The 19,579-nt window shown below is 40.3% G+C and overlaps 1 protein-coding gene across 47 annotated transcripts in view; it reads right to left on the bottom strand.

Moving 5' to 3' along the window:
* Nucleotides 1-19,379, bottom strand: part of LOC139751952 (uncharacterized) — a 331,514-nt gene extending 312,135 nt beyond the window's left edge. For 9 of the 47 annotated variants that reach the window (XR_011713451.1, XR_011713452.1, XM_071667688.1 and 6 more), the window contains exons 1-2: nt 18,637-18,838; nt 7,334-7,427 (exon numbers count right to left, since the gene is read on the bottom strand). Coding sequence is in view for 42 of the 47 variants with exons in the window: in XM_071667688.1 (XP_071523789.1) it covers nt 7,334-7,427; nt 18,637-18,659 (117 nt within the window). In the remaining 5 variants the exon portion in view is untranslated. Of the gene's footprint in view, nt 1-7,333; nt 7,428-18,636; nt 18,846-18,997 lie in introns of those variants that run through there. The other 38 variants (XR_011713448.1, XM_071667670.1, XM_071667684.1 and 35 more) reach the window with 17 other exon arrangements.
* Between the last annotated feature and the right edge of the window lie 200 nt (nt 19,380-19,579).

The raw sequence follows: 19,579 nt of genomic DNA, 5'->3' as shown, positions 1-19,579 counted from the left end.
TAAGCAAGGCTTTCACCATCACTTCTCTTTAAACCAAACCACTCTCCCTGACTCTCTCGCTTCACACACACCACCCCAACCAAAATACCCTACATCAGCCACTCTATCATCAAACACATTCAACAATCCTTCAAAATACTCACTCATCTCACTTCCTCACTACCTGTTATCACTTTCCCCTCTGCCCCTTTCATGACTACCTGTTATCACTTCCCCATCTGTCCCTTCCACCAATGTTCCCATTTGTTCTCTTGCCTTACACACCTTATTTACCTCCTTACGAAACATCTTTTCTCCCAAAAGTTTAATGATACTTTCACCCCAACACTCATTTGCTCCATTCTTCAACCCTTACACCTTTTGCCACTTTCTCTTATACACTTCCCAGTCATTTGCACTCCTTCCTTGCTAGTATCACTCAAATGCCTCTCTTTTCTCATTCACTAACAACTTTAACTGTTCATCCCACCACTCACTACCCTTTCTCCTGCCACATGCATCTCTTGTACATGCCATCATTGCTTCCCTACAAACATCCCATTCTTCAATCATTTGCTCTCACCTTTTGCCATTCTACACTCAATCTCTCCGGATACTTCCTCACACAAGTCTCCTTTCCAAGCTCACTTACTCTCACCACTATCTTCTCTCCAACATTCTCACTTCAGAAGTGCACCAAAACCACACCTCCTTTTCCACATCCAGGCCCTACAAAAATTTCCATGGTTTATCCCAGACGCTGCCCTGGTTCAATCCATTGACAGCACGTCGACCCCGGTATACCACATCGATTCAATTCACTCTATTCCTTGCATGCCTTTCACCCTCCTGCATGTTCAGGCCCCGATCACTCAAAATCTTTTTCACTCAATCTTTCCACCTCCAACTTGGTCTCCCACTTCTCCTCATTCCCTCCACCTCCGACACATATATCCTCTTGGTCAATCTTTCCTCACTCATTCTCTCCATGTGATCAAACCATTTCAAAACACTCTCTGCTGCTCTCTCAACCACACTTTTTATCACCACATATCTCTCTTACCCTTACATTACTTACTCGATCAAACCACCTCACACCACATATTGTCCTCAAACATCTCATTTCCAGCACATCCACCCTCCTCTGCACAACTCTTATCTATAGCCCATGCCTCACAACCATATAACGTTGTTGGAACCACTATTCCTTCAAACATACCCATTTTTGCTTTCCAAGATAACATTCTCGACTTCCACACATTTTTCAATGCTCCCAAAACTTTCGCCCCCTCACCCACCCTATGATTCACTTCTGCTTCAATGGCTCCATCCGCAGCTAAATCCACTCCTAGATATCTAAAACACTTCACTTCCTCCAGTTTTTCTCCATTCAAACTTACCTCCCAATTGACTTGTCCCTCAACCCTACTATACCTAATAACCTTGCTCTTATTCACATTTACTCTCAGCTTTCTTCTTTCCCACACTTTACCAAACTCAGTCACCAGCTTCTGCAGTTTCTCACCCGAATCAGCCACCAGCGCTGTATCATCAGCAAACAACAACCGACTCACTTCCCAAGCTCTTTCATCCACAACAGACTGCATACTTGCCCCTCTTTCCAAAACTCTTCCATTCACCTCCCTAACAACCCCATCCACAAACAAACTAAACAACCATGGAAACATCACGCACCCCTGCCGCAAACCAACATTCACTGAGAGCCAATCATTTTCCTCTCTTCCTGAATTTACACATGCCTTACATCCTCGATAAAAACTTTTCACTGCTTCTAACAACTTGCCTCCCACACCATATATTCTTAACACCTTCCACAGAGCATCTCTATCAACTCTATCATATGCCTTCTGATCCATAAATGCTACATACAAATCCATTTGCTTTTCTAATTATTTCTCACATACATTCTTCAAAGCAAACACCTGATCCACACATCTACCACTTCTGAAACCGCATTGCTGTTCCCCAATCTGATGCTCTGTACATGCCTTCACCCTCTCATATATATATATATATATATATATATATATATATATATATATTTTTTTAATTTTCCAAAAGAAGGAACAGAGAAGGGGGCCAGGTGAGGATATTCCCTCAAAGACCCAGTTCTCTGTTCTTAACGCTACCTCGCTAATGCGGGAAATAGCGAATAGTTTGAAAGAAAAGAAAAGATATATATATATATATTTTTTTTTTTTTTTTTTTTATACTTTGTCGCCGTCGTCCCGCGTTTGCGAGGTAGCGCAAGGAAACAGACGAAAGAAATGGCCAACCCCCCCCCCCCATACACATGTACATACACACGTCCACACACGCAAATATACATACCTACACAGCTTTCCGATGGTTTACCCCCAGACGCTTCACATGCCTTGCTTCAATCCACTGACAGCACGTCAACCCCTGTATACCACATGACTCCAATTCACTCTATTCTTGCCCTCCTTCACCCTCCTGCATGTTCAGGCCCCGATCACACAAAATCTTTTTCACTCCATCTTTCCACCTCCAATTTGGTCTCCCTCTTCTCCTTGATTCCCATCCACCCCTCCGACACATATATCCTCTTGGTCAATCTCATCCTCACTCATTCTCTCCATGTGCCCAAACCATTTCAAAACACCCTCTTCTGCTCTCTCAACCACGCTCTTTTTATTTCCACACATCTCTCCTTACCCTTACGTTACTTACTCGATCAAACCACCTCAACACCACACATTGTCCTCAAACATCTCATTTCCAGCACATCCATCCTCCTGCGCACATCTCTATCCATAGCCCACGCCTCGCAACCTTACAACATTGTTGGAACCACTATTCCCTCAAACATACCCATTTTTGGCTTTCCGAGATAGTGTTCTCGACTTCCACACATTTTTCAAGGCTTCCCAGAATTTTCGCCCCCTCCCCCACCCTATGAACCACATTCCGCTTCATGGTTCCATCCGCTGACAGATCCACTCCCAGATATCTAAAACACTTCACTTCCTCCAGTTTTTCTCCATTCCAAACTCACCTCCCAATTGACTTGACCCTCACCCCTACTGTACCTAATAACCTTGCTCTTATTCACATTTATATATGTGTATATATATATATATATATATATATATATATATATATATATATATATATATATATATATATATATAATAAATGTGAATAAGAGCCAAGGTTATTAGGTACAGTAGGGTTGAGGGTCAAGTCAATTGGGGAGTAAGTTTGAATGGAGAAAAAACTGGAGAAGTAAAGTGTTTTAGATATCTGGAGTGGATCTGGCAGCGATGGAACCATGGAAGCGGAAGTGGATCATAGGGTGGGGGAGGGGGCGAAAATTCTGGGAGCCTGTGGAAGTCGAGAACATTACCTCAGAAAGCAAAAATGGCTATGTTTGAAGGAATAGTGTTTCCAACAATGTTGTATGGTTGCGAGGCGTGGGCTATGGATAGAGTTGTGCGCAGGAGGATGGATGTGCTGGAAATGAGATGTTTGAGGACAATGTGTGGTGTGAGGTGGTTTGATCGAGTAAGTAACATAAGGGTAAGAGAGATGTGTGGAAATAAAAAGAGCGTGGTTGAGAGAGCAGAAGAGGGTGTTTTGAAATGGTTTGGGCACATGGAGAGAATGAGTGAGGAAAGATTGACCAAGAGGATATATGTGTCGGAGGTGGAGGGAACGAGGAGAAGTGGGAGACCAAATTGGAGGTGGAAAGAGGGAGTGAAAAAGATTTTGTGTGATCGGGCCTGAACATGCAGGAGGGTGAAAGGAGGGCAAGGAATAGAGTGAATTGGATCGATGTGGTATACCAGGGTTGACGTGCTGTCAGTGCATTGAATCAGGGCATGTGAAGCGTCTGGGGTAAACCATGGAAAGCTGTGTAGGTATGAATATTTGCGTGTGGACGTATGTATATACATGTGTATGGGGGTGGGTTGGACCATTTCTTTCGTCTGTTTCCATGCGCTACCTCGCAAACGCGGGAGACAGCGGCAAAAATAAATAAATAAATAAATAAATATATATATAAAAAGTGATAAGTAGTATTGATGTGAGAAGGAGATGGAGTGAGTATTTTGAAGGTTTGTTGAATGTGTTTGATGATAGAGTGGCAGATATAGGGTGTTTTGGTCGAGGTGGTGTGCAAAGTGAGAGGGTTAGGGAAAATGATTTGGTACCCTTACATTACTTACTCGATCAAACCACCTCACACCACACAGTCCTCAAACATCTTATCCCAGCACATCCATCCTCCTCCGCACAACTCTATACATAGCCCACGCCTCGCAACCATACAACATTGTTGGAACCACTATTCCTTCAAACACACCCATTTTTGCTTTCCGAGATAATGTTCTCGACTTCCACACATTCTTCAAGGCTCCCAGGATTTTCGCCCCCTCCCCGACCCTATGATTCACATCCGCTTCCATGGTTCCATCCGCTGCCAGATCCACTCCCAGATATCTAAAACACTTTACTTCCTCCAGTTTTTCTTCATTCAAACTTACCTCCCAATTGACTTGACCCTCAACCCTGTACCTAATAACCTTGCTCTTATTCACATTTACTCTTAACTTTCTTCTTTCACACACTTTACCAAACTCAGTCACCAGCTTCTGCAGTTTCTCACATGAATCAGCCACCATCGCTGTATCATCAGCGAACAACTGACTCACTTCCCAAGCTCTCTCATCCACAACAGACTTCATACTTGCCCCTCTTTCTAAAACTCTTGCATTCACCTCCCTAACAACACCATCCATAGACAAATTAAACAACCATGGAGACATCACACACCCCTGCCGCAAACCTACATTCACTGAGAACCAATCACTTTTCTCTCTTCCTACACGTACACATGCCTTACATCCTCGATAAAAACTTTTCACTGCTTCTAACAACTTGCCTCCCACACCATATATTCTTAATACCTTCCACAGAGCATTTCTATCAACTCTATCATATGCCTTCTCCAGATCCATAAATGCTACACACAAACCCATTTGCTTTTCTAAGTATTTCTCACATACATTCTTCAAAGCAAACACCTGATCCACACATCCTCTACCACTTCTGAAACCACACTGCTCTTCCCCAATCTGATGCTCTGTACATACCTTCACCCTCTCAATCAATACCCTCCCATATAACTTACCATGAATACTAAACAAACTTATACCTCTGTAATTTGAGCACTCACTCTTATCCCTTTGCACAATGGCACTATGCACGCATTCCGCCAATCCTCAGGCACCTCACCATGAGTCATACATACATTAAATAACCTTACCAACCAGTCAACAATACAGTCACCCCCTTTTTTAATAAATTCCACAGCAATACCATCCAAACCCTCTTCTGCTCTTTCAAGCACACATATCTCTTACCCTTTCATTACTTACTTGATCAAACCACCTTACAGAACATACTGTCCTCAAACATTTCATTTCCAAAACTTCTACCATCCTCCATACAACACTACAGCCCATGCCTCGCAACCATATAATATTGCTGGAACTACCATTCCTTTAAACACACCCATTTTAGCTCTTTGATATGATGTTATCTCCTTTCACACATTCTTCATCGCTCCCAGAACCTTCGCCCCCTTCAGTGCCCTGTGACTCACTTCTGCTTCTATGGTTCCATTCACTGCGAAGTCCACTCCCAGATATCTAAAACAATTCACTTCAATTTTTTTCCCCAAGCATGATGGATACACACAACAGATATAGAGTCATCATTCTATCTTCTCACACACAAATGTTTCTCCCACTTTTGCAAGGCATCATCAGGAAAAAACAAATAACAGCCTTACTTACACATCCACTCTCTTGTTAATATTCACAAAGCCTACCACCCAGAAAATGGTATATGACTTACTTAACTGCTTCTCATGCCCTAGTACTGCCCACAAATGGCATGTCAACCCCCTCCCCTTCCACCATCTATGTACTCATCACCAGAGTTGGCCAGGTACTGTATATATATGTCTCATTGCTCATAAATAACCTTAAGTTTAATATCCAGAGTCTATAGGTGAAAATGAACTTTCTCATTTATGTTAAAGTTTCTTACTACTACCTATCCCCAATACACATCTGAGTTCTGACCAACTGGTTGGATAGCAAAATGGACACAAGTAGAAAGTATGTCAGCATGGCAAGTAGAATTCATATACCTGTACAGCATGGCAAGTAGAATTCATATACCTGTACAGCATTCATTTATCATACTAAATTTCTATCATAATCATCTTGTTTTTTATTAACCAGCTTTATATGATTCTGTAGTTTCATTCTGCCTTTCATCTAAGGTTCTTTGGTTCATATCTAATCATTTTTATCTTTTACATCATGCAAGTTCTATTGTGATTATCTAACCAGATTTTTGAAATGAAAATGTATAAAATCACTCTTATGATTTATTAAAAAAAATGCTTTGATTTATTCTTTACATTTTTGGCAGCTCCTTCATCAGCACTTGCTGCTTTACTTGTGACTCAAACACTGTGCAAGCTTTTTCTTCTTTTAAATCTATTGAACCAACCATGACTTACTGTGAGGTTCTTAATGTTATCCTCACCCACTCCCTCCTTTAAATTGTTAGTAAGCTTAGCAGTACACGTTTTTAAATTTGATCTATGCACAGCATCAACTTTTTCATTTCGTGGATGGGCTGTCATTGCTTTGTCATTACTGTAGACTTCATACTTGCTGAACCTTTCACTGCTTCAAGCATGTTTTCTTTGTCCTTTAAAATAGTGGAGACTTAAATGGGACAACTGTAGATTACGTGCAATCACATTTAACTTTTTTCCTCCTTCATACTGGGCAATTACCTTATAATTCCAAATCAAGCATCTTCCTCAGCTTCTTGCCAGATCTATCAGCACGTGTGATGGGTTTTTCCTCTTGCTCGTCACCTTCTTTGGGGTTTAATACAAAGACGGTTCGATCCAGCACAAAAATTTGAATGTGTGCTTACTGAATGGTAACCGAGAGATGCTGTGATATACACAATGCTGGGATATTGTCTGAGTCACTACTGAACACACACACACAGCAGTGAACACTGGCTGACATACGACAAAACTTAATTTTTTACATTTAAGTATAATAAATAATTTATCAATTTTTTTTTTTTTTTTATGTCTCAAGTTGTAAGTAGGGGACAGACAGTATTTCATTTGGCTAAGCTATTAAGAGCCCAACGTTTCATTCACAGCAATTCCATAACCAATCACTTGACTCCATTCAGGCCCACACCAGTAATCTTTGATTAATCCACTAAGTCATACTGAATAAAACTACAAAAAAGTAAAACTCACTTTCCCTCTAACTTCACTCAGGATGTGGAAGAAAGTGGACCTGTGGTTGTTCCACTTTAATGAGAGAAGTCCATCCTCCATCTTGCTCCTAGCTCTGAAAAGAGAGTTTCCATTAACATATAACCACAAAAATCAATATAATAAGTTTAAACCTATGTTTGAATTATCAATATACCCTTCAAGGGTATCAATAATATACCTACAATTCCACTCTCAGCTGCAATGACTTTAAGGCGACTATTCCTGTACTTGTACAAAACATTGAGTGTGTTGTACACTCAATGGGCCTTGTTTTCTGAACTTTCTTTGCCATCAAGGAATTTCTTACACCTTTGTATACATCAGGCATTCAAAGCCTCATTGGTCAGTTAATTCTGATCATCCACCAAACATACACTAACGAAGTACTTAACATCATTTGTATCTTACTGCATAGCCTTATCTCTCCTGTTTGTACTCCTGATCTTCAAACCTGAGTCAGCAACTGTGCCTCTTTCAGTGATTCCAACAAAGTTAATGTAAGTAAAGAACATAATTTCAAACTATGATATTTCAATCCTCATGAAGGTGATTATTCATAATATTCTAAGATCAAAAGAATGGGTGGCAAGTGGAAAAGCTTCGCATTAGTTCTAACTCCAACATTATTGTTCAAATCCAGCCTGCTATCATTCTTGAGGAAATTAATACTTTGCCACTTTGCCATATTATAGGACAGCAGTTCACCATAAGAAGGCATATAATAATTGTCTGCATAATAAGAAGGCATATAATAACTGTCTGCATAATCTTAGCATCTTAAAGAGATTATTGTTATTCCCAGCAAATGACATCCAGCTTTTAAAGTCAATATCTAAAAGCAGTTGAGCAACACTTTATACTTTTTAAATCAACATATTTTGCCTGCTTTATTGAAAACAAAAATCAAACCCACTACTCTGGTTTCCTTTCCAAACCTATGAATCTTGCATTTTTCAAGTTATATCTCCTTGTATTATAAGATTAGGCCTGTATCACTTGTTTCGTGGGAGTTTTATCATTTTATGTGGTTTTCAATTCTTAAGGGAAATTTTTTTTAAACTACTATTTAAGCTGTATTTCAGCACTAAAGGATATGAATCTGGCGAGTGCATTATGGCTAAACTATTTCTATCTTTGGGAACAAATCTTTTCTGTTTTGTCAAACTTTGTTTAAAAACCTACTCTGAATACACCACCAATTCAGGTCAAAAACTTTTATCTATTTATATTGAAATATTTCATTTTCTCATAATGACAATACCAACCTAATAATATCAGGTAAAGCACAGGGTACTGTACCAGAAAAAAGATGCACGTACATAGATGAGACTTTTTTTTATAACATGGTACTAGTCAATTCTCACCCTCTGTTGAGTTCACACAAAGTATGGGATTCTAAGTGCAGCACCTCCTACTCCCACAATTTCAAGAACTCACTAAGTTGGAAAGTGCTTTGAATTAAGGGAAACTGTCGGGCAAAAGCACTATCTTTTGATCAGTGTAAGGAATCAATTGGAAGCAATTTCATCATAATTTATCAACTAAAACAAGAGGATCCTGAACTGAACAAAAGTTCACACTCAAAGTTCAAGAACATTCCAAATTAATCATCTAACATATATCTGGAGAAATACGTCCACCCTATGCTTGGCCGGATTCTAAGTTTTTTCATTGGAGGCTCAATTTATAGACAAGTCCACATCAAGGCCCATCCTTAATTGAAATATACAGTGAATTATGAAAGGGCAAAAGACAAGGGAAAGTATTCTTGAATTTTGGATGAAGTAAAAAGACACGAGTTCAAGTTTCAAAGGCGCGAAGTGTGCCATTGGGCACACAGTAATCATGTGATACAGCTGCTTGCCAAATACTGTGTGGTCTAGCTACTGCTGGGGGCACACAAGAAGCCAGCTCTCGAAGCAAAAATAAAAGTAATACCTACTGAAGAGAGAAAGAACCAACATTGCTCCATAGGGTCAGATGGTCAAGTTTGGAAGTTAGCCTACAAAAATTCATGTCGGACTGCTTTTGACTTGTCAAGTAATATGGATATAGAACCACCCAAGAAGTAAAAGCAGCACTCCATACAAGGATGAATCAATCCTTTGCATAAACGAAGCAACTTTCAGAAGAAAAGAATTTTCAACATTAAAACAGGACACAGTTTCTTAGAGGCAAACTTAGCTATTTCTGTGAAGTGGAGTTTCCATACAAAATGATTCTAAGAAAACAAAATAACTTGCCTATGGGATCTACTAATTACTACTTTCCTTAAATATTAACAAAATGTAAACTACTGATTAATGCAAGGCATCCAGGGAATTCATTTAGTCATACCAATGAGCTCTGATACATATCAAAAATGGCTAGGTACTTCCATTCTTATATCTAACAGTATGTTTCATCGCTTTGTCACTATCATTATCTAACCTCACATTTCACACGACATAACCTAATACAAGGCAACTTATGCAGAGAGAAACCATGTGAGAAAATGGAAAATCACACTTTCTTATAACATTCTTTAAAATAGAAATATTAATTAAATAAGAAAAACGGAAATGGACAACTCAAAAAACACTTCCTTTCTGATACATTACCAAGTGTGACATGTGCCATCAAATCCCAAATGAGCCACCCTGACCAATGAAAGTACAAAGAACTCATTTTAATATATCACTTGAACATAAAGGGTTATATTACAATAAATATTATATAAAATACTCATTTGATTCATGTTAAGTCAATTATAGTGTAGAAATCAAGGCTGGTAACTATAAATAATGCCATTACCAGTTAAAAGACACAAAATGTGTGTAATATGAAATATCAATTCATAAAGTGCTAACCTCTGGCTATGGAAAAAGGAAATGTTTAATTTATTTACACAAAAGTCAGTAGTAGTTCTCATCAATTTAACCACTGTATCAATAAGCTTCAATGTCTAAGCTACATTTTTTCCAATTTCACTATTTTCTTGTCAAAGCACCATGTATGAAAACTATCACTCCAGTAACACAACTATAAACATTTACTTCCCCTTTAAAAAAGTTCTGGGAAGTCTGTCTCGATACACTGCGGGACACTACCACCTGACGAGGTTTGTGTTGCAATGGTTTTTGATTCACAAACGTAGTAGCATCACTGGTGGCCAAGGTAGTTCCGTTGGCGAAGAGGAGCTCATGAAACATGTCGGAAAGCATGCTACTGCAGGCAGGAGTGAAGGCCGATGCAAACTTCAGATGGCAAAGAAACTGGAGGCACCACATCAGGCAAGAGGACGAAGCAGCTCCCGCCAGTCCTTCCGCTTGGAATAGATGGGGCTGGTGAAGATGTGCGGCGATCCGCTTCTCTCGTCTGTCCTTCTTCATCCAGCTCACGTACCACACCAGCTCTCCTCCTCCCTGGCAAGCCTCGGCTACACACACCTCCGCCACCTCCTCCGTACCTCCGCTCGTAACTCTTCTTGACCAGGTCGGAGGAAGATTGGCTCTCGTGGTGGCCTGCCAGAGTTGCCCTCTGCCAGTGGCCTCCACCTTTCTGCCACGGCTCGGCCTGCCCCTGCTGCTGTAGCTGCGTCAGTAGAGGAGCTGCGCCTGCTTCGTCCTGCCGCTAGAGAACACCGTAGGTTGTCGACTGGGAGGAGCCTTGTCGTCCTGCTTACAGGCCCCCCTGTGGTGCTGGCTCCTCCCTCCCTCAGTGGCCGGCGTTGAACCTGCTGGTCTGGCGGCAGGTGTAGGGCTGGGCTGGGGGTGTGGAGGGCATCAGTAACGCGTCGTGACTTCCGGGAAATTCATCATTAATCACTTTACCGATGATCCAGGTGATCACTACTGCAGTTGTATATAACTCCGGAAGGTTATATTGTACCGAAGCCATTTACTGTAACTGTATATCGCAATCTTTTACATCTTTTTTCACTAATTACTGTAATCACTAATTGTTGTCTGTTTTCCACGAGCAGATCACCAGCCACCATCTGATGCAATGATATGATCAATATTTCCTCTTTAATATTCAGTCATCACTGACCCTCACAACACTGGATGTTAAACATTTCCTTTTTCCATAGCCAGAGGTTGAACCATTATGACATTCATTTTTTTCTTTTCATTTCAAGCTAGAAGTTTCAGTTTTCTAAATTGTTTCTTACATTTTTCATATGTATATATATGTATGTGTGTGTGTGTATATGTCCGTGTGTGTGTGTGTGTGTGTATATATATATATATATATATATATATATATATATATATATATATATATATATATATATATATATATATGTGTGTCTATTATCCCTGGGGATAGGGGTGAAAGAATACTTCCCACGCATTCCTCGCGTGTCGTAGAAAGCGACTAGAGGGGACGGGAGCGGGGGGCCAGAAATCCTCCCCTCGTATTTTTTTTTAACTTTCTAAAATGGGAAACAGAAGAAGGAGTCACGCGGGGAGTGCTCATACTCCTCGAAGGCTCAGATTGGGGTGCCTAAATGTGTGTGGATGTAACCAAGATGTGAAAAAAGGAGAGATAGGTAGTATGTTTGAGGAAAGGAACCTGGATGTTTTGGCTCTGAGTGAAACGAAGCTCAAGGGTGAAGGGGAAGAGTGGTTTGGGAATGTCTTGGGAGTAAAGTCAGGGGTTAGTGAGAGGACAAGAGCAAGGGAAGGAGTAGCAGTACTCCTGAAACAGGAGTTGTGGGAGTACGTGATAGAATGTAAGAAAGTAAATTCTCGATTAATATGGGTAAAACTGAAAGTTGATGGAGAGAGATGGGTGATTATTGGTGCATATGCACCTGGGCATGATAAGAAAGATCATGAGAGGCAAGTGTTTTGGAAGCAGCTGAATGAGTGTGTTAGTGGTTTTGATGCACGAGACCGGGTTATAGTGATGGGTGATTTGAATGCAAAGGTGAGTAATGTGGCAGTTGAGGGAATAATTGGTATACATGGGGTGTTCAGTGTTGTAAATGGAAATGGTGAAGAGCTTGTAGATTTATGTGCTGAAAAAGGACTGATGATTGGGAATACCTGGTTTAAAAAGCGAGATTTACATAAGTATACTTATGCAAGTAGGAGAGATGGCCAGAGAGCGTTATTGGATTACATGTTAATTGACAGGCGCGCAAAAGAGAGACTTTTGGATGTTAATGTGCTGAGAGGTGCAACTGGAGGGATGTCTGATTATTATCTTGTGGAGGCTAAGGTGAAGATTTGTATGGGTTTTCAGAAAAAAAGAGTGAATGTTGGGGTGAAGAGGGTGGTGAGAGTAAGTGAGCTTGGGAAGGAGACTTGTGTAAGGAAGTACCAGGAGAGACTGAGTACAGAATGGAAAAAGGTGAGAACAATGGAAGTAAGGGAGTGGGGGAGGAATGGGATGTATTTAGGGAATCAGTGATGGATTGCGCAAAAGATGCTTGTGGCATGAGAAGAGTGGGAGGTAGGTTGATTAGAAAGGGTAGTGAGTGGTGGGATGAAGAAGTAAGAGTATTAGTGAAAGAGAAGAGAGAGGCATTTGGACGATTTTTGCAGGGAAAAAATGCAGTTGAGTGGGAGACGTATAAAAAAAGAGGCAGGAGGTCAAGAGAAAGGTGCAAGAGGTGAAAAAAAGGGCAAATGAGAGTTGGGGTGAGAGAGTATCATTAAATTTTAGGGAGAATAAAAAGATGTTTTGGAAGGAGGTAAATAAAGTGCGTAAGACAAGGGAGCAAATGGGAACTTCAGTGAAGGGCGCAAATGGGGAGGTGATAACAAGTAGTGGTGATGTGAGAAGGAGATGAAGTGAGTATTTTGAAGGTTTGTTGAATGTGTTTGATGATAGAGTGGCAGATATAGGGTGTTTTGGTCGAGGTGGTGTGCAAAGTGAGAGGGTTAGGGAAAATGATTTGGTAAACAGAGAAGAGGTAGTAAAAGCTTTGCGGAAGATGAAAGCCGGCAAGGCAGCAGGTTTGGATGGTATTGCAGTGGAATTTATTAAAAAAGGGGGTGACTGTATTGTTGACTGGTTGGTAAGGTTATTTAATGTATGTATGACTCACGGTGAGGTGCCTGAGGATTGGCGGAATGCGTGCATAGTGCCATTGTACAAAGGCAAAGGGGATAAGAGTGAGTGCTCAAATTTCAGAGGTATAAGTTTGTTGAGTATTCCTGGTAAATTATATGGGAGGGTATTGATTGAGAGGGTGAAGGCATGTACAGAGCATCAGATTGGGGAAGAGCAGTGCGGTTTCAGAAGTGGTAGAGGATGTGTGGATCAGGTGTTTGCTTTGAAGAATGTGAGAAATACTTAGAAAAGCAAATGGATTTGTATGTAGCATTTATGGATCTGGAGAAGGCATATGATAGAGTTGATAGAGATGCTCTGTGGAAGGTATTAAGAATATATGGTGTGGGAGGCAAATTGTTAGAAGCAGTGAAAAGTTTTTATCGAGGATGTAAGGCATGTGTACGTGTAGGAAGAGAGGAAAGTGATTGGTTCTCAGTGAATGTAGGTTTGCGGCAGGGGTGTGTGATGTCTCCATGGTTGTTTAATTTGTTTATGGATGGGGTTGTTAGGGAGGTGAATGCAAGAGTTTTGGAAAGAGGGGCAAGTATGAAGTCTGTTGGGGATGAGAGAGCTTGGGAAGTGAGTCAGTTGTTGTTCGCTGATGATACAGCGCTGGTGGCTGATTCATGTGAGAAACTGCAGAAGCTGGTGACTGAGTTTGGTAAAGTGTGTGAAAGAAGAAAGTTAAGAGTAAATGTGAATAAGAGCAAGGTTATTAGGTACAGTAGGGTTGAGGGTCAAGTCAATTGAGATGAGTTTGAATGGAGAAAAACTGGAGGAAGTAAAGTGTTTTAGATATCTGGGAGTGGATCTGGCAGCGGATGGAACCATGGAAGCGGAAGTGGATCATAGGGTGGGGGAGGGGGCGAAAATTCTGGGAGCCTTGAAGAATGTGTGGAAGTCGAGAACATTATCTCGGAAAGCAAAAATGGGTATGTTTGAAGGAATAGTGGTTCCAACAATGTTGTATGGTTGCGAGGCGTGGGCTATGGATAGAGTTGTGCGCAGGAGGATGGATGTGCTGGAAATGAGATGTTTGAGGACAATGTGTGGTGTGAGGTGGTTTGATCGAGTAAGTAACGTAAGGGTAAGAGAGATGTGTGGAAATAAAAAGAGCGTGGTTGAGAGAGCAGAAGAGGGTGTTTTGAAATGGTTTGGGCACATGGAGAGAATGAGTGAGGAAAGATTGACCAAGAGGATATATGTGTCGGAGGTGGAGGGAACGAGGAGAAGAGGGAGACCAAATTGGAGGTGGAAAGATGGAGTGAAAAAGATTTTGTGTGATCGGGGCCTGAACATGCAGGAGGGTGAAAGGAGGACAAGGAATAGAGTGAATTGGAGCGATGTGGTATACCGGGGTTGACGTGCTGTCAGTGGATTGAATCGGGGCATGTGAAGCGTCTGGGGTAAACCATGGAAAGCTGTGTAGGTATGTATATTTGCGTGTGTGGACGTATGTATATACATGTGTATGGGGGTGGGTTGGGCCATTTCTTTCATCTGTTTCCTTGCGCTACCTCGCAAACGTGGGAGACAGCGGCAAAAAGAAAAAAAAAAAAAGTGCTAACATTGCATTAGAGTTGCCCTCTGCCAGTGGTCTGTTAAAGAAGAGGTACTTAAGGCGAAGAAGCAGTACAGGAGTTTACCAAGTATGGAGACTATTGCTGTAGCCATCCTCTTGAGCTTACATCAAAGTTGAGCCTTAATTGAAATACAGAGAATCATGAAACAAAAAGACAAAACAAAAGGACAAAAAGGGCAAAATATTTATGAATCTTTAGGTGAAAAGCCTGTAATTTTGAAATAAGCCTGGTCATAGTTATTGGGAAAGACACGTGGTTGTAAAAAGTACCAAAGCTCAACATGGTAAAGATGCAGGTATCAAAACAACCCACCCTAGAGTTGCTGATGGCCACATAATAATCATGTGATGCAGCAGCTAGCAACTGTCAAGTACTGCAAGGTCTAACTAGTGGTGTGGGCACACAATCAGCCTGGGACAGTTTATGAGGTGGATCACTTTCAACTCAACTGTGTCAAGGAAGGATGCAGAGCTAGACCCACCTTAAATGTAAAAGCAGTACTCCTACTCCATACAAGGACGAATCTATCCTTTGAATAAACGCAACTATACAGAACACCCACTTTCTTAAGAGGCAGACTAAGCTATTCCTGTAATGTGGGGTTTCCTAGAAAGAGTGGATGTTCCAGTAATGCCAAATATGTTCGTTGAGTCAAGAGGTGGAATCACAGGACCATCAAAGGAGAGATGACTGTTAAGTTTTCAATATGGTAGAAACTGGGTCTTGGAGGCATTAAACTTACAAGATTTTGTCTACCCCAACAAGACATCCTATCCAAGGCTGAATTTATTGAGGAGGTTGTGTCAAGACGAGAAGATGATCGAGTGAGGAAAGAGGGAACAGAAATGAAAGGTGTGGATGAATGCAATGTTGAGTCATCCATGTACAAGTGCATTGGATTATTTCTGGAGATGAAATCTTGAAAAAAGGAGAAATCAAAAGACTTAGATATATCAAGGGCAACTACATGGCTCCCCAAAATCTTTTAAGGATGATAACTAGACATTACTAACATAGGAAAGAATATCACCCGTGGATCTCGTCTTACAGAAGCCATACTGATGATCAGAGAGAAAACTGTGATTTTCGAGTTGTTTAAGGATACAGGAGTAAAGTAGAGATTCAAAGACTTTGGAAATGGTAGGCATCAAAGCAACAGGACAATAGTCAGAGGGGTCAGAATGTTCGCCCTTCTTAGGGATGGGATGTACCAGTGCATGCTTCCAAAGAGATGCATCATATATATAGATATATACAGATGAGAGGTATAGATAAAATACAATACTTAAACTACTCAAGCTTCACCATACTTTATAATACTTCTTAAACATTCACCAGTAATATTTTTTTTGTGAGGAACACAAAATATGAAATATGAAATAACATTTACTCATAAAATGCAATATAACATTAAATAGCTCATCATACTTTACATCAAAGCTTTAAATATTCAGTTTTATATATATATATATATATATATATATATATATATATATATATATATATATATATATATATATATACATATATAATATATATATATATATATATATTTTTTTTTTTTTTTTCATACTATTCGCTATTTCCCGCGATAGCGAGGTAGCGTTAAGAACAGAGGACTGGGCCTTTGAGGGAATATCCTCACCTGGACCTCTTCTCTGTTCCTTCTTTTGGGGGAAAAAAAAAAAAAAAAAAAAAAAAAAAAAAAAACGAGAGGGGAGGATTTCCAGCCCCCCGCTCCCTTCCCTTTTAGTCGCCTTCTACGACACGCAGGGAATACGTGGGAAGTATTCTTTCTCCCCTATCCCCAGGGATAAATATATATATATATATATATATATATATATATATATATATATATATATATATATATATATATATATATATATTAGCAAGGTAGCGTTAGGAACAGAGGACTGGGCCTTTGAGGGAATATCCTCACCTAGCCCCTTTCTCTGTTCCTTCTTTTGGAAAATTGAAAAAAAAAACCAGAGGGGAAGATTTCCAGCCACCCGCTCCCTCCCCTTTTAGTCGCCTTCTACAACATGCAGGGAATACATGGGAAGTATTCTTTCTCTCCTATCCCCAGGGATAATATATATATATATATATATATATATATATATATATATATATATATATATATATATATATATATTCCTCGCGTGTCGTAGAAAGCGACTAGAGGGGACGGGAGCGGGGGGCCAGAAATCCTCCCCTCCTTGTATTTTTTTAACTTTCTAAAATGGAAAACAGATATATATATATATATATATATATATATATATATATATATATATATATATATATATAAAATATATATATAATTATAATTATATATAATATATATATATAATTCTGGGGGCCTTGAAGAATGTGTGGAAGTCGAGAACATTATCTCGGAAAGCAAAAATGGGTATGTTTGAAGGAATAGTGGTTCCAACAATGTTGTATGGTTGCGAGGCGTGGGCTATGGATAGAGTTGTGCGCAGGAGGATGGATGTGCTGGAAATGAGATGTTTGAGGACAATGTGTGGTGTGAGGTGGTTTGATCGAGTGAGTAACGTAAGGGTAAGAGAGATGTGTGGAAATAAAAAGAGCGTGGTTGAGAGAGCAGAAGAGGGTGTTTTGAAGTGGTTTGGGCACATGGAGAGAATGAGTGAGGAAAGATTGACCAAGAGGATATATGTGTCGGAGGTGGAGGGAACGAGGAGAAGAGGGAGACCAAATTGGAGGTGGAAAGATGGAGTGAAAAAGATTTTGTGTGATCGGGGCCTGAACATGCAGGAGGGTGAAAGGAGGGCAAGGAATAGAGTGAATTGGAGCAATGTGGTATACCGGGGTTGACGTGCTGTCAGTGGATTGAATCAAGGCATGTGAAGTGTCTGGGGTAAACCATGGAAAGCTGTGTAGGTATGTATATTTTGCGTGTGTGGACGTATGTATATACATGTGTATGGGGGGGGGGGTTGGGCCATTTCTTTCGTCTGTTTCCTTGCGCTACCTCGCAAACGCGGGAGACAGCGACAAAGCAAAAAAAAAAAAAAATACATATCAAACCAACAAAGTAAAAAAGTAATCATATACTTAAACTACATTATAAGCAACATCCGATTTATCTCATCAAAGGTTTGATTATGTACATAACTCTTCTTAACATTACTCGTTAGAATATTTTGCTATACTGATCAAATCCTCTAAACATTATACTAACATCACAAGATAGTCGGTCTATAACCAGGTACCCTGGCTACATAAAGTCTTCCTAAAACAAACATTTTGTCTAATCTTACTATTTTACTTCATTTTCTCTTGACCAGTTTTTCCCATTAGGTAAGGTAGCAAGTATCTAGCAAGTCCTCCATTCTAAACTCAACAAAGTACAAGTATCAGTATACTTACTATCCTACCCTTACACTCCAAAGTATAAAAGTATCAAGTACATGAGGTTAGTTGTGTCTACGCCATCGAGTACTAGTACCAGGGACATGCGTACCTTCAGCCCTGCTTACCTGATATTGACGAGAGCCTGATACGCTACAACTTAAAAGTTAATCAAGCATCCATAGCAAATCATACTTTACAATAACAAGTACAAAATGTACTAGTGTAATATAACTCGTACATAATCATGTATAAGGTACTACCTACCTTGTACTAACAGGTACTGTCATTGGGTCATCGCAACACCTGCCTATGTCACCTTCTCTAGAAAAAGAGGTGTTTACGGGATGGTTTTCTCCACAGCCACTTATTAGAGTGGTTGGTGAGAATCCTGGCCGTTACCATCGGCCGCGAACACCAAAACGCACACAAACAAGGTGCTGGAGCGCCCACCTAACCTGCAAGCGACGCCATGAAAACAAAGCCCCACCTTAGCGTCGCGCGGGACACCCAAGCAGCCACTCCGTACAAACTGTTTTCACTACTTCCAGTTGGCTTATTACTCTTAAAGATATCTAAGATATTGAGGCAATAATTGTGGTTGTTAATAACGCCTAATAATACTTACTGGAGGAGAAATTACCGGAAAACAGCGAGGGTAATCCCGTCCCTTTCTCACGTCGCCATCTTGGTCGCGCATGCGCATCAAAGCACCCACGCTTGCTGCTCCCCAATCCCGTACACTAATGGAGGCAACAGTACTATAAGCTTCTTTTTCGGAATGCACACACCACTAAATACACACATAATATAATCAATATCATAATGTCATCTATTTAAATTTATGCGTTATGAAAATTGTCCAAGAAATTACAGAAAGTACATTGATCTCCCTCCACTACTAAGATCAATGCATCGAACACAGCAACTGCAAATATTTTTGTATTTCCAGAAAACAGCGATTTGCTGAGCATTTCTGCAGTTTGCACGACACACTGGAAATGATGCTCCACGAGCGACATATTGCACTGCCTGATTACTCATGGCCTGTAATCAAGTGCAGATATTAAATCCTTTCTGTTGTACAAGTGGAAAAAAATGGATGAATCTCTCTACTTTAGGCTGTAACGCATGCGTCAACTGAAAAAAAAATATCCTTGCACTGCAAGATAATGTAATACACTAGCCATTAATGTTCGATATACTTGAG

This window comes from Panulirus ornatus, chromosome 12 (genome assembly GCF_036320965.1).
Source record: "Panulirus ornatus isolate Po-2019 chromosome 12, ASM3632096v1, whole genome shotgun sequence".
Taxonomy (NCBI): domain Eukaryota; kingdom Metazoa; phylum Arthropoda; class Malacostraca; order Decapoda; family Palinuridae; genus Panulirus; species Panulirus ornatus.
Note: the sequence above shows the minus strand (reverse complement) of the source record. Positions and strands in the feature narration are given on the sequence as shown.